The sequence below is a fragment of the Anomaloglossus baeobatrachus genome, chromosome 4 (assembly GCF_048569485.1).
Source record: "Anomaloglossus baeobatrachus isolate aAnoBae1 chromosome 4, aAnoBae1.hap1, whole genome shotgun sequence".
Classification (NCBI taxonomy): domain Eukaryota; kingdom Metazoa; phylum Chordata; class Amphibia; order Anura; family Aromobatidae; genus Anomaloglossus; species Anomaloglossus baeobatrachus.
In genome coordinates, this window is record NC_134356.1 from 417,370,351 (window position 1) to 417,386,092 (window position 15,742).

Below are 15,742 nucleotides of genomic sequence, written 5' to 3' on the forward strand. Positions count from 1 at the left end.
AAAGGGCTTGTAGCCCGAAACGTTGCCACATTACCATGGTCTAGTATTTATTGTTAATAAAAACTTTTCATTTTATATCCGTCTAACAACTGTCATGTTATACCCCTATAGTAAATTTAGACCTACAGAAGTAATGGTTCCATCGACTTGATCGTGGGTGACTTTATTGGTTCTCTTGTTGTAAACTCTACGGAAACACGTATCAGTTTTCCGGTATACACCATGCGGTCCCACCACCAAGTGTGGGGTAGCCATTTAATTTGGCCAAGTCCTTCCAGGGGGTTATTGTGTGTATATATTTTTTACTGCTTTGGTCATCCCCAAGTGGCACCACTCTTTCCTTCCTTTTTAGTCAACTATTTTTGTTTTAGAACAGTGCAAGAATGGGTGACCATATGAGTATAAAACCCCAGACTCCTTGGTCCCCCTACTTTCAAGAGGTACTGCATTGCTGTGTTGGGCAGAGAGCATGCGCCTGGGTATTACAACCTGACACATAGCAGGCGGGCGGAGAACGGGGCCGTACGTATTGCAACCAGTACGGCATGGCCCCAGCTCTCTATCTTACTTGTCAAATGACAGTACCCCTTTAAGCCCTATATGTTACTTTATGGGATTCATAATAGCTGACAGAGCTCCTTTAATATATCCAAATAAAAGTCCATGTACCTGGGCAACATAAAAATAACTACAAAAATGAACCAATATAAATAGCAAATACACACAGTCAAGCATTGCAAGTGAGTTATTGATATGATAAGGCCAATTAATGTCCCTTTATTGAACAGCTGGCCCTACACAGCAGCAGGACAACTACCGCCATGATAATGAAATGTTTGTAAGGGATCAATAAAAACAAGCGACCCCACTGATGTTCGGGTCAAACCAGATTGACCTGATTTCACTTATAATCAGGATTGAGATGCCCAAATCTGATCTTTCTCTCTCCAGCATTAATTTGGAAAACATTTTTTTCCTTCAGTCTTCAAAGTCATCCCTAGTCAATAAAACAACAAAAATGTATGGCAATATACAAATGCAAGAGATGATGGGCAAGTAAAATTATAAAAGATTAAGGTGCTGGAAACAGTTATTACAGAAAACATTTGTGGCAATTGTTTAAAAAAAACCCCTATAATCCCAAAAGTGTGTGTAACACCTGATGATCAATATGTGCTAACAATAACTGTCGAGTTGTTGAAGGGGTTCTGTTGTCACAACTTTTTTTCTGCAATATGATATGGTAATCGGTGTGCCATAGCATGTTGCAGAAATGCGACTTACGTCCTCCCACCGCTCCTCCAGGTCTTCTCCGGTCCTCTTTGCTGTTGTTTACTGGCAGGTATTCCAGGATGCATTGGTGCGGAGCATTTGACTGCTGTGGAGCAAATCTCACGTTTACAGTGGTCACATGCTCTGCACCACCATCCCAGGCAATGCTTCCACTGTGCATGCCTGGGATTTCGTGAAGGTGCCGCCCCATTCATGGGTTGGAACGCCATCATATGATGTTCGGATACACTGCACCTTCCGGCCTTTAGTCCTTCAGCCACAAGTGGCTAGAAATGCTCAAGAAGAGTGTTTCTAACAGAGGTGCTGGAGAGCCAGGATGCCAGAATTGCTCTGGGAACACCATTATTGTCCGGACCAGGACCTTGGGGCGCAACAATAGGCGAGTACACCTGTTTGGTTCCTGAACCCCTTTAGGTTTAATGATAAAAGACTTGTACCTGCATGTCTGAAAGTGGTATAGTACAAGCAAGTGTGCAATATAGCCGCTTGTCCTTTATTTGATATGGTACACTAGGGATATCAATAGGCCCTATTATATGAATAGCACACCTGTAAATCTTGACTGTGCGTTTTGTTTTTCACACTTATTTTCATAGTGCTGTAAGCTTATGTTGCTCAGTTACATAAGCTTTTACTTGGACATATTGAATGGTAAGTATTAGATATAATGAAATTATTTTTGTTCTCGGTTTCTCTAAAGCATTTTACCATTGCTAACATTGTGTCTAGTTGATGATACATAGGTCAACATGACTAAATAGTTTTGGGTTAATTTCAACTTAAATTTTAAATGGAAAGAAGGTTTCCCAAAAACCCAGGACCAACAAAGGTATTACTAAAAGAAACTCCAAGATTTTGATCTGTTTTACCAAAGGCTTTTTGTGACCTCAGTGTACTCGCCCTCCTTCCACAACTTGTGAACTGTTCTTACTCCACTCTGTTTCAACCCTGCAACTTCAATTGTTTTACATATGTATTTTATATAAAATGTTGAATAAATTTGTTACTTTGGCATTCAATATTTGTCTGTCACATTTATTTATTAATTTACCTACACTGTAGGTCTAACTGTATTACTGTCTAACTTCAGTACCGGGATCATAGTTCGCTCCAACCCCATCCATTGTAGCAATAGCCCAGCTGTATATTAGTACCGCTTTTGTGCTCAATTCATCCAAATCATGTTACCATATGTCAATTGTAAACTAGTCTCTTAAAAACTTAAAGGAGTATTCCGGGAATAGAGAATTCTTGTCAGCCGGCAGGACACCTGTAGGGATAGGAGGCGGACTGGTACTTACCATCATCCGAGGTCTCTTGTCCTGAGCACGGGCTCCCGTCACCGGCGCTACAAAAACCGGAAGTGTCTGTTACCACGTCATTGTACACGTGATTGCCAGCCACTCACAGGCTTCAGAAGCAGATCGAGCCTAACCAGTGAAGCGTGAGTAGCCGCTGGTAACATGAACGATAGATGCCGGCCCAACACTTTGGGACTTTGCGGCGCCGGTGATGGAGGCTGCTGCATGGCATGGAAGGCCGCCGGTGACGAGACTAAAAGCACCAGTCCCCCTTCTCTCCTTACAGGTGTCCTGCCAGGTACTGGGAATTCTGTATTCCCAGAATACCCCTTTAATGTAGAGTTAGGTCATTTTGCGGGAAGGAAATAATACATGAACTTTAAGGGCCTGAATGCAACATCAATAGTAAAATTGGTAAGGCTGGTGTTACACGCACCATTTTCTATAAAAATCCATTGGCCTGTACTTATCACTCTGTCTTAATCACCTATAGCAACTAATCAGAGGTTGATACCAAAGCTGTGATTGGTTATTATGGGCAAATCAAACAATTTTTGTTCTCAAACAGATTAAATGTTTATACCTGTTTTTTTTCGCAGAAAAATGCTGCTGACAGATTGGCTAGCACTTAACAGGGAAAGTATAATAACCACAAAATGAAAAGCATTGTAGATGGAGCATTTTCTCACTTTGTATTTCTTGGGTAATTGGCAGTTTGTTTAAAAAACAGCATGGTCTTGGTGTGGTGATTTTTTTTTTTCAACAAGTTAGGACTCTCCCATACGAATGTATTTGCCCGTCTGTGCAGTGTCCGCAATTAGGGACCAAAGCTTTGGTCCCTATTTGCGGACACTGCACAGACGGGCAAATACGCTTGTGTGGGCGAGCCTTAAATGTAATTTCTCCTATAGACCTCCATTGTTAGTGACCTAACAGCAGAAAAATATCTTAGTCCCCAGGTGGTTAAAACCCTGAGATGTGTGTATTTACAGATGTCCTCAGATGGTCATTGTTCATGAAACGGTCCTCACAAGGATAGTAAAAGTCAGGTTCCTTATTTTAAGCAATATTGATTAGCTCAAGTGATTACTGTGGTTACACATTGCACTAAAATATTCCTATATGATTGCCTTGTTCATATCACTGCAGGGAATGGTAGTCCCCACAATACATGTTCCAGTCAGGTGTCCCTCTAAACCACCAAAAACGAGTATGTGTGTGTGTGTGTGTGTGTGTGTGTGTGTGTGTGTGTGTGTGTGTGTGTGCGTGTGTGTGTGTGTGCATCAGCCTCTCTTCTCTCAGCCTACCTCTCCCAGCCTCCCTCCTCCCAGCCTCCTTCAGCATCAGCCTCCCTCTCCCAGCCTCCCCAGCATCAGCCTCCGCCAGCATCAGCCTCTCTCCTTCCAGCCTCCTCCAGCATCAGCCTCCCTCTCCCAGCCTTCCCCAGGATCAGCCTCTCTCCTCCCAGCCTCCGTCCTCCCAGCCTTCCCCAGCATCAGCTTTCCCCTCCCAGCCTCCCTCAGCATCAGCCTTCCCCAGCATCAGCCTCCCGTTCCCAGCCTTCCCCAGGATCAGCCTCTCTCCTCCCAGCCTCCTTCCTCCCAGCCTTCCCCAGCATCAGCTTTCCCCTCCCAGCCTCCCTCAGCATCAGCCTCCCTCAGCATCAGCCTCCCGTTCCCAGCCTTCCCCAGGATCAGCCTCTCTCCTCCCAGCCTCCTTCCTCCCAGCCTCCCTCAGCATCAGCCTTCCCCTCCCAGTCTCCCCCAGCATCAGCCTCCCCAAGCATCAGCCTCCACCAGCATTAGCCTCTCTCCTTCCAGCCTCCTCCAGCATCAGCCTCCCTCTCCCAGCCTTCCCCAGGATCAGCCTCTCTCCTCCCAGCCTCCGTCCTCCCAGCCTTCCCCAGCATCAGCTTTCCCCTCCCAGCCTCCCTCAGCATCAGCCTTCCCCAGCATCAGCCTCCCGTTCCCAGCCTTCCCCAGGATCAGCCTCTCTCCTCCCAGCCTCCGTCCCAGCCTTCCCCAGCATCAGCTTTCCCCTCCCAGCCTCCCTCAGCATCAGCCTCCCGTTCCCAGCCTTCCCCAGGATCAGCCTCTCTCCTCCCAGCCTCCTTCCTCCCAGCCTCCCTCAGCATCAGCCTTCCCCTCCCAGTCTCCCCCAGCATCAGCCTCCCCAAGCATCAGCCTCCACCAGCATTAGCCTCTCTCCTTCCAGCCTCCCCCAGCATCAGCCTCCACCAGCATCAGCCTCCCTCGTCCCAGCCTCCCCCTCCCAGCCTCCCCCAGCATCAGCCTCTCTCCTCCCAGCCTTCCCCATGATCAGCCTCTCTGCTCCCAGCCTCCTCCAGCACGCCGTGCTCCTCTGCCGACACTCACACACCCGATCGCATACACTCACACACACCCGATCGCATCCACTCACACACACCCGATCGCATCCACTCACACACACCCGATCGCATCCACTCACACACACCCGATCGCATCCACTCACACACACCCGATCGCATCCACTCACACACACCCGATCGCATCCACTCACACACACCCGATCGCATCCACTCACACACACCCGATCGCATCCACTCACACACACCCGATCGCATCCACTCACACACACCCGATCGCATCCACTCACACACACAGACACTGACGATATCGCACATACGCGCTTATACTCACAACATCCGGGGATATCACATGCTTCTGGCCATGTGATCCTCCCACAGGTCCTGGAAGATCACAACAGCACAGTATCGAGGCCGAGAAGCAAGCGATATCCCAGGATGTTGTGAGTATGTGGATGCGATGTGATGTGTGAGGTGTGTGTGAGTGTGATCTGATTTGTGTGTGTATGTGTGTGTGTGTGTGCTGTTATGTGTCTGTATTTTCCGCAGCTGCAGGACCTTGATGTGTGGATGCGATGTGATGTGTGTGTGAGGTGTGTGTGAGAGTGAGTGTGAGCCGGTGTACACTGGTAACTATGATACACATCTGGTAACTAAGGGACCTTAGTTACCCGATGTGTATAATGGTTACCAGCTTTCACGGCCTCCGTGAAGATCCCAGCATCGCAAGGTTATGTGTGGCGCTGCCGGGATCCTGACAGAGCCGGTGTAGAAGCAAGCGATATCCCAGGATGTTGTGATGTGTGAGGTGTGTGTGAGAGTGAGTGTGAGAGTGAGTGTGATCTGATGTGTGTGTGTACTATATATATATAATATACACACACACACTAGAAGGTGGCCCGATTCTACGCATCGGGTATTCTAGCATTTACGTATTGTGTAGTTCATGTATGATTTTTGTTATATACATAGATGTTGTTGTGTGTACTTACCAAGTGTTTGTGTAGGGCGCTGTACATGTTCTGGGTGTTGTCTGGGTGTGGCGGGGGGTGAGAGCGGTGTTGTGCGTGTGTTGCGTTGTTTTTGGAGCTCTGTGTGTCTGTAGCGTTGTGTGTTGCGCGGTTTGTGTGTGTATGGTGTGTTTTGGGGGGAGGTATGTTTTGTGCAATGTGTGTGTTGTGCGGTATGTTCGTATATTTATGTATGCTGTGGTGTTTGTGTGTTGGGTGTTGTGTGTGTGCAGCGTTGTCTGTGTGTGTGGGTGTCTGAAGGGCGGTGTTTGTGGTTCCCAGTGTGTGTGTGTGTTGTGCAGTGCGCGTGTGTGTGTGTTGGGGGGAGGTGTGCACCTCCCATCGTGCTCCATCCCCCATGCTGCGCACCCCCCATCGTGCTCCATCCCCCATGCTGCGCACCCCCCATCGTGCTCCATCCGCCATGCTGCGCACTCCCCATCGTGCTCCATCCCCCATGCTGCACCAGCATCAGCCTCTCTGCCCCCAGCATCAGCCTCTCTGCCCCCAGCATCAGCCTCTCTGCCCCCAGCATCAGCCTCTCTGCCCCCAGCATCAGCCTCTCTGCCCCCAGCATCAGCCTCTCTGCCCCCAGCATCAGCCTCTCTGCCCCCAGCATCAGCCTCTCTGCCCCCAGCATCAGCCTCTCTGCCCCCAAGCCTACCCCAGCCTCTCTGCCCCCAAGCCTACCCCAGCCTCTCTGCCTCCAAGCCTACCCCAGCCTCTCTGCCTCCCAGCCTGCATCAGCCTCTCTGCCTCCCAGCCAGCATCAGCCTCTCTGCCTCCCAGCCAGCATCAGCCTCTCGCCTCCCAGCATCAGCCTCTCGCCTCCCAGCATCAGCCTCTCGCCTCCCAGCATCAGCCTCTCGCCTCCCAGCATCAGCCTCTCGCCTCCCAGCATCAGCCTCTCGCCTCCCAGCATCAGCCTCTCGCCTCCCAGCATCAGCCTCTCGCCTCCCAGCATCAGCCTCTCGCCTCCCAGCATCAGCCTCTCGCCTCCCAGCATCAGCCTCTCGCCTCCCAGCATCAGCCTCTCGCCTCCCAGCATCAGCCTCTCGCCTCCCAGCATCAGCCTCTCGCCTCCCAGCATCAGCCTCTCGCCTCCCAGCATCAGCCTCTCGCCTCCCAGCATCAGCCTCTCAGCATCAGCCTCTCGCCTCCCAGCATCAGCCTCTCGCCTCCCAGCATCAGCCTCTCTGCCCCCCAGCATCAGCCTCTCTGCCCCCCAGCATCAGCCTCTCTGCCCCCCAGCATCAGCCTCTCGCCTCCCAGCATCAGCCTCTCTCCTCCCAGCATCAGCCTCTCTCCTCCCAGCATCAGCCTCTCTCCTCCCAGCATCAGCCTCTCTCCTCCCAGCATCAGCCTCTCTCCTCCCAGCATCAGCCTCTCTCCTCCCAGCATCAGCCTCTCTCCTCCCAGCATCAGCCTCTCTCCTCCCAGCATCAGCCTCTCTCCTCCCAGCATCAGCCTCTCTCCTCCCAGCATCAGCCTCTCTCCTCCCAGCATCAGCCTTTTCTGTCCCCAGCCTACCCCAGCCTCAGCCTCTCTCCTCCCAGCCTCCTCCAGCACGCCGTGCTCCTCTGCCGACACAGATCCGATCGCACACACACACACACACACCCGATCGCATACACTCACACACACCCGATCGCATACACTCACACACACCCGATCGCATACACTCACACACACCCGATCGCATACACTCACACACACCCGATCGCATACACTCACACACACCCGATCGCATACACTCACACACACCCGATCGCATACACTCACACACACCCGATCGCATACACTCTCACACACACACATTGACGATATTGCACATACGCGGTCACACTCACAACATCCGGAGATACCACATGTGATCCTCCGGCAGGTCCTGGAAGTTCACTGCACAGTATCGCCGCCGAGAAGCAAGCGATATCCCAGGATGTTGTGAGTGTGTGGATGCGATGTGATATGTGTGTGAGGTGTGTGTGAGAGTGAGTGTGATCTGATGTGTGTGTGTGTGTGTGTGTGTGTGTGTGTGTGCGTGCGTGCGTGCGTGTGTATGTTCCGCCGCTGCAGGACCTTGATGCGCTGGTAACTATACTACCATGGTTACCAGCGTATCCCGTCCCCCGCTCGCACGGGAGCCCACACCAGCATACGGCGGCAACCCCAGCAATGCGAGGGTATGTGTCGGCTGGGTTGGCGGTGTACGCTGATGTGGGCTCCCGGGGGTACAGTACTCACCTGGGAGTCGCTGCTCCGTGTCGGTCGGTTCGGGGAATGCGTGCGGGGGGCGGGGCCAGAGCGAGCGTGCATTGCGTGAGGGGGGCGGGGCGTGTTGCCTGGGCGAGCGGCCAATCCGTGCGGGGGGGGCGGCGCCATGGCGAGCCCAGCGGCCAATCAGCTTTGTGTCACCGTAAGGACACAATTTTGGAGCAAGACAGACAGACAGACAGACAGACAGACAGACAGACAGACAGACAGACAGACAGACAGACAGACAGACAGACAGACAGACAGACAGACAGACATATATATTATATATATATATATATATATATATATATATATATATATATATATATATATATATATTATATATATTTGCTCAATGTAATATTGCATACACATGAATTGGTTGCTCTTTTGATGTTACATAATTTATTCATGTCTGGTTCTGAATATATATAATTGGCCTAATGAATTTGCTGTGTATGGAACCTAGGTCACACTGTCCTATGAGTTGTTTTCCTTAACGTATTTTGATTTTATAAAGCACTATCTGGACTGTGTGTATCCATATAAACAATTTTTCTACTAATAAAAAAAATTGATATAACAAATCCACCTGGAGACTAATTTATATTTTTACATATGCAGCTATGAGTCGATTGTAGCTATGTACTAATGTTGGGGACCATAGTAAAAAAGATGACATAATATAATTATAATATGGATCTGGTGATTCTAATCTTAAGGTTTTTGAATATAATGTGTACAGCAGTATTTATTTTCCTTGCTTGTTGTTTATACCAATATCCAAAATAGTAGACATTTCTCCTATTTTAAGACTTACCCATTTTTTTAGGCAAAAGGTAGACATCCTGCTTGTAGCGGCCCTCGGGAGCATTGTAGAGTTCTATGAGTGCGAGTGCCTATAAGTGTGCAAACAAGATGGTGATTGTAGCACAAGACAATGAATAGACTGGTCGGGAACGGCTGACCAGAAGGTAATGTATGAAATGAAGGGAATTTTGTTTACTTACCGTAAATTCCTTTTCTTCTAGCTCCAATTGGGAGACCCAGACAATTGGGTGTATAGCTTCTGCCTCCGGAGGCCACACAAAGTATTACACTTAAAAGTGTAAAGCCCCTCCCCTTCTGCCTATACACCCCCCGTGCATCACGGGCTCCTCAGTTTTGGTGCAAAAGCAAGAAGGAGGAAAACTTATAAATTGGTCTAAAGTAAATTCAATCCGAAGGAATTTCGGAGAACTGAAACCATTCAACATGAACAACATGTGTACACAAATAACAACAGCCCGAAGGGAACAGGGGCGGGTGCTGGGTCTCCCAATTGGAGCTAGAAGAAAAGGAATTTACGGTAAGTAAACAAAATTCCCTTCTTTGTCGCTCCATTGGGAGACCCAGACAATTGGGACGTCCAAAAGCAGTCCCTGGGTGGGTAAAATAAAACCTCGTAATAGAACCGTAAAACGGCCCCTTCCTACAGGTGGGCAACCGCCGCCTGAAGGACTCGCCTACCTAGGCTGGCATCTGCCGAAGCATAGGTATGCACCTGATAGTGTTTCGTGAAAGTGTGCAGGCTCGACCAGGTAGCTGCCTGACACACCTGCTGCGCCGTAGCCTGGTGCCGCAAAGCCCAGGACGCACCCACGGCTCTGGTAGAATGGGCCTTCAGCCCTGAGGGAACCGGAAGCCCAGAAGATCGGTAAGCTTCGAGAATTGGTTCCTTGATCCACCGAGCCAGGGTTGATTTGGAAGCCTGTGACCCTTTACGCTGGCCAGCGACAAGGACAAAGAGTGCATCCGAGCGGCGCAGGGGCGCCGTACGAGAAATGTAGAGTCTGAGTGCTCTCACCAGATCTAACAAGTGCAAATCCTTTTCACATTGGTGAACTGGATGAGGACAAAAAGAGGGTAAGGAGATATCCTGATTGAGATGAAAGGGGGATACTACCTTAGGGAGAAATTCCGGAACCGGACGCAGAACCACCTTGTCCTGGTGAAAAACCAGGAAAGGGGCTTTGCATGACAGCGCTGCTAGCTCAGACACTCTCCGAAGTGATGTGACTGCTACTAGGAAGACCACTTTCTGCGAAAGGCGTGAGAGAGAAATATCCTTCATTGGCTCGAAAGGTGGTCTCTGAAGAGCCATCAGCACCCTGTTCAGATCCCAGGGTTCTAACGGCCGCTTGTAAGGAGGGACTATGTGACAAACCCCCTGCAGGAACGTGCGTACCTGTGGAAGTCTGGCTAGGCGCTTCTGAAAAAACACAGAGAGCGCTGAGACTTGTCCCTTAAGGGAGCCGAGCGACAAACCTTTTTCCAATCCGGATTGAAGGAAGGAAAGAAAGGTGGGCAAGGCAAATGGCCAGGGAGAAAAACCCTGATCAGAGCACCAAGATAAGAATATCCTCCACGTCCTGTGGTAGATCTTGGCGGACGTTGGTTTCCTAGCCTGTCTCATAGTGGCAATGACCTCTTGAGATAACCCTGAAGACGCTAGGATCCAGGACTCAATGGCCACACAGTCAGGTTGAGGGCCGCAGAATTCAGATGGAAAAACGGCCCTTGAGACAGCAAGTCTGGTCGGTCTGGTAGTGCCCACGGTTGGCCCACCGTGAGATGCCACAGATCCGGGTACCACGACCTCCTCGGCCAGTCTGGAGCGACGAGGATGGCGCGGCGGCAGTCGGACCTGATCTTGCGTAACACTCTGGGCAACAGTGCCAGAGGAGGAAACACATAAGGGAGTTGAAACTGCGACCAATCCTGAACTAAGGCGTCTGCCGCCAGAGCTCTGTGATCTTGAGACCTTGCCATGAATGTCGGGACCTTGTTGTTGTGCCGGGACGCCATTAGGTCGACGTCCGGCATCCCCCAGCGGCAACAGATCTCTTGAAACACGTCCGGGTGAAGGGACCATTCCCCTGCGTCCATGCCCTGGCGACTGAGAAAGTCTGCTTCCCAGTTTTCTACGCCCGGGATGTGAACTGCGGATATGGTGGAGGCTGTGGCTTCCACCCATAGCAGAATCCGCCGGACTTCCTGGAAGGCTTGCCGACTGCGTGTTCCGCCTTGGTGGTTGATGTATGCCACCGCTGTGGAGTTGTCCGACTGAATTCGGATCTGCTTGCCTTCCAGCCACGGCTGGAACGCCTTTAGGGCAAGATACACTGCCCTTATCTCCAGAACATTGATCTGAAGGGAGGACTCTGGCTGAGTCCAAGTACCCTGAGCCCTGTGGTGGAGAAAGACCGCTCCCCACCCTGACAGACTCGCGTCCGTCGTGACCACAGCCCAGGATGGGGGCAGGAAGGATTTCCCCTTCGACAGAGAAGTGGGAAGAAGCCACCACTGAAGGGAAGCCTTGGCTGCCCGAGAAAGGGAGACGTTCCTGTCGAGGGACGCCGACTTCCTGTCCCATTTGCGGAGAATGTCCCATTGAAGTGGACGCAGATGAAACTGCGCAAAAGGAACTGCCTCCATTGCTGCTACCATCTTCCCTAGGAAGTGCATGAGGCGCCTCAGGGGGTGTGACTGACCTTGAAGGAGAGATTGCACCCCTGTCTGTAGTGAACGCTGTTTGTCCAGCGGAAGCTTCACTATCGCTGAGAGAGTATGAAACTCCATGCCAAGATATGTCAGTGATTGGGCCGGTGTCAGATTTGACTTTGGAATATTGATGATCCACCCGAAACTCTGGAGAGTCTCCAGAGCAATGTTCAGGCTGTGTTGGCATGCCACTTGAGAGGGTGCCTTGACAAGTAGATCGTCTAAGTAAGGGATCACCGAGTGTCCCTGAGAGTGCAGAACTGCTACTACTGTTGCCATGACCTTGGTGAAGACCCGTGGGGCTGTCGCCAGGCCGAAAGGCAGTGCCACGAACTGAAGGTGTTCGTCCCGTATGGCGAAACGCAGGAAGCGCTGATGCTCTGGTGCAATCGGTACGTGGAGATAAGCATCTTTGATGTCGATTGATGCTAGGAAATCTCCTTGGGACATTGAGGCGATGACGGAGCGGAGCGATTCCATCCGGAACCGCCTGGTTTTTACGTGTTTGTTGAGCAGTTTTAGGTCCAGAACAGGACGGAAGGATCCGTCCTTTTTCGGCACCACGAACAAGTTGGAGTAAAAACCGTGACCCTGTTGCTGAAAAGGAACAGGGATCACCACTCCTTCTGCCTTCAGAGTGCACACCGCCTGAAGAAGAGCATCGGCTCGCTCGGGGGGCGGAGATGTTCTGAAGAATCGAGTCGGAGGACGAGAGCTGAACTCTATCCTGTAACCGTGAGACAGAATGTCTCTCACCCAACGGTCTTTTACCTGTGGCAGCCAGGCGTCGCAAAAGCGGGAAAGCCTGCCACCGACCGAGGATGCGGTGTGAGGAGGCCGAAAGTCATGAGGAGGCCGCTTTGGGAGCGGTTCCTCCGGCGGTTTTTTTAGGACGTGACTTAGACCGCCATGAATCGGAGTTCCTCTGATCCTTCTGAGGCCTTTTGGACGAGGAGAATTGAGACCTGCCCGCGGACCGAAAGGACCGAAACCTCGATTGTACCTTCCGTTGTTGAGGTCTGTTTGGTTTGGACTGGGGTAAGGATGAGTCCTTTCCCTTGGATTGTTTAATGATTTCATCCAATCGCTCACCAAACAGGCGGTCGCCAGAAAATGGCAAACCGGTTAAGAACTTTTTGGAAGCAGAGTCTGCCTTCCATTCACGTAGCCACATGGCCCTGCGTACTGCCACCGAATTGGCGGATGCTACCGCCGTACGGCTCGCACAGTCCAGGACAGCATTAATGGCGTAGGACGCAAACGCCGACGCCTGAGAGGTTAAGGACACCACTTGCGGAGCAGCCGTACGTGTGACTGCATTAATCTGCGCGTGACAAGCTGAGATAGCTTGGAGTGCCCATACGGCTGCGAATGCTGGAGCAAAAGACGCGCCGATAGCTTCATAGATGGATTTCAACCAGAGCTCCATCTGTCTGTCAGTGGCATCTTTGAGTGAAGCCCCATCTTCCACTGCAACTATGGATCTAGCCGCCAGTCTGGAGACTGGAGGATCCACCTTGGGACACTGAGCCCAGCCCTTGACAACGTCAGGGGGGAAGGGATAACGTGTATCCTTAAGGCGCTTGGAAAAACGCTTATCTGGACAAGCTCGGTGTTTCTGGACTGCCTCTCTGAAGTCAGAGTGATCCAGAAACGTACTCATTGTACGCTTGGGAAACCTGAAACGGAATTTCTCCTGCTGAGAAGCTGACTCCTCCATTGGAGGAGCTGGGGGAGAAATATCCAACACCTGATTGATGGTCGCTATAAGGTCATTCACTATGGCGTCACCTTCAGGTGTATCTAGGTTGAGAGCGGCCTCAGGATCAGAATCCTGATCTGCTACCTCCGCTTCATCATCCAGAGAGTCCTCCTGCTGAGACCCTGAACAGTGTGATGAAGTCGAGGGAATTTCCCAGCGAGCCCGCTTAGGCAGCCTGGGACTGCGGTCCGTTTCATAGACCTCACCCTGGGACCTATGAGTCACCCCAGGAGCACTTTGCTGCTCCAACTGAGGGGGGCCTGGGGTCAATGATTCAACAGTGCCCGGGGCCTGAGTCACCGGTCTGGACTGCAAGGCTTCTAGTATCTTAGCAGACCATTTATCCATACTCTCAGACAGTTTGTCAGCAAATACTGCAAACTCCGTCCCTGTCACCTGGACAGTGGTAGCAGGTGGTTCCACCTGGGCCACCAGTAGCAGAGGCTCCGGCTGAGTAAGTGCCACAGGGGCCGAGCATTGCACACAATGAGGGGCGGTGGAACCTGCCGGTAGTATAGCCGCACATGAGGTACAGGTTGAAAAGTAAGCCTGTGCTTTGGCACCCTTGCTTTTTGCGGACGACATGCTGTTGTCTCCTCTGAGTACAATCCAGGAGGGTATATAGCCAAAAATCAACAGTGCGACCGTACAGTGTAAATGTATAGCATATAAGCATATATATATATGTACACTTCGGCACTCAGTGGGGCCAGCACCACAGGTGCTGCTTACCGACCGCTCAAAGCGGTTGTGTGATCACCAGATTCCCTGCCTGGGCCTCCCAGAGCCGTGTTGTCTCTCCTCTCCAGCGTCAGAAGTGCTGACAGGAATGGCTGCCGGCGTTCTGTGGGGAGGAGGGGGCCGTGGGCGTGCCCTAGAAAGTGCGGGAATCTGGTGCCCCACTGTGCTCAGTGAGGGGGGAGGAGGATACAAAGTATGCTCCAGCCCTCAGCGCTGACGTCCTGTGCAGCGTCCCGCCCTTCCCCTGACTGGCAGGCCTGGGGGCGGGAATATGCGATACTAGGCCGCAAAAGCCGGGGACTAAAGTTATAAGCGCGGCCGGCAAATAAGCGCGGTCGGCGCGGAAGTCCCCGGCGCACTAACACACCCAGCAGTGCTGCAGTGTGTATGGCACAAGCGCTCCATGCGCGGTCCCACAAGGGGACACAGAGTACCTCACAGTAGCAGGGCCTTGTCCCTGACAATACCCGGCTCCTGTCCAGGCAGATTCCCCAGGGGCTGCGGAGGGAGCACGGTCCCAGTGCCTGGAGACCGATTAGGATCCCACTTCACCCAGAGCCCTTAAGGGATGGGGAAGGAAAACAGCATGTGGCTCCTGCCTATGTACCCGCAATGGGTACCTCAACCTTAACAACACCGCCGACCAGAGTGGGGTGAGAAGGGAGCATGCCGGGGGCCCTGTTATGGGCCCTCTTTTCTTCCATCCGACATAGTCAGCAGCTGCTGCTGACTAAGATGTGGAGCTATGCGTGGATGTATGCCTCCTTCGCACAAAGCATAAAAACTGAGGAGCCCGTGATGCACGGGGGGTGTATAGGCAGAAGGGGAGGGGCTTTACACTTTTAAGTGTAATACTTTGTGTGGCCTCCGGAGGCAGAAGCTATACACCCAATTGTCTGGGTCTCCCAATGGAGCGACAAAGAAATTTACTAATTGCTAAATAGAATTTTTATATAGCGCCAACATATTCTGCAGCACTTTATATATACACATCAGCAACACTGTCCCCATTGGAACTCAATATCTACATTCCTTATCACTATGTCTTTGCAGTGTGGGAGGAAACCCACGCAAACGCGGGGAGAACATAAGAACTCCTTGCAGATGTTGTCCTTGGTGGGATTTCAACTGCAAGACAGCAGTGCTAACCACTGAGCCATCATGCCGCCCAATAAAGAAATTCAGTAATTGTTCACCATCCATTAACTTAAATAATATGTTTAATAGTTCTAGATGTGATTGTGAAAAATATAGGCCCGGGTGACATTTATGGTATGGTAACCGTGGCCAATGCAATTAAGGTTTTACCTACAGGCCTCAAAAATCACTATGTATCCACTGGATATGTAATAACATATCGTCGCGAGTCGAAAGGATTCCCCATGCCACAAGACCATGGCTAGGACAAGATAAACTGTGAAACTTTCTTGAGAAAATGAGCATGTCCATTATTTTCCGCAGGTACCTGCGGAATACCCCCGGAATTTCA

The 15,742-nt window shown here is 51.2% G+C and overlaps 1 protein-coding gene across 6 annotated transcripts in view; it reads right to left on the minus strand.

Moving 5' to 3' along the window:
* AHCYL2 (adenosylhomocysteinase like 2) overlaps positions 1 to 15,742 on the minus strand; it is a 206,846-nt gene that overhangs the window by 24,716 nt on the left and 166,388 nt on the right. For all 6 annotated transcript variants that reach the window (XM_075345364.1, XM_075345367.1, XM_075345365.1 and 3 more), the window contains exon 15: positions 9,028 to 9,106. In XM_075345364.1, coding sequence (XP_075201479.1) covers positions 9,028 to 9,106 — 79 coding nt within the window. The remainder of the gene's footprint in view (positions 1 to 9,027; positions 9,107 to 15,742) is intronic.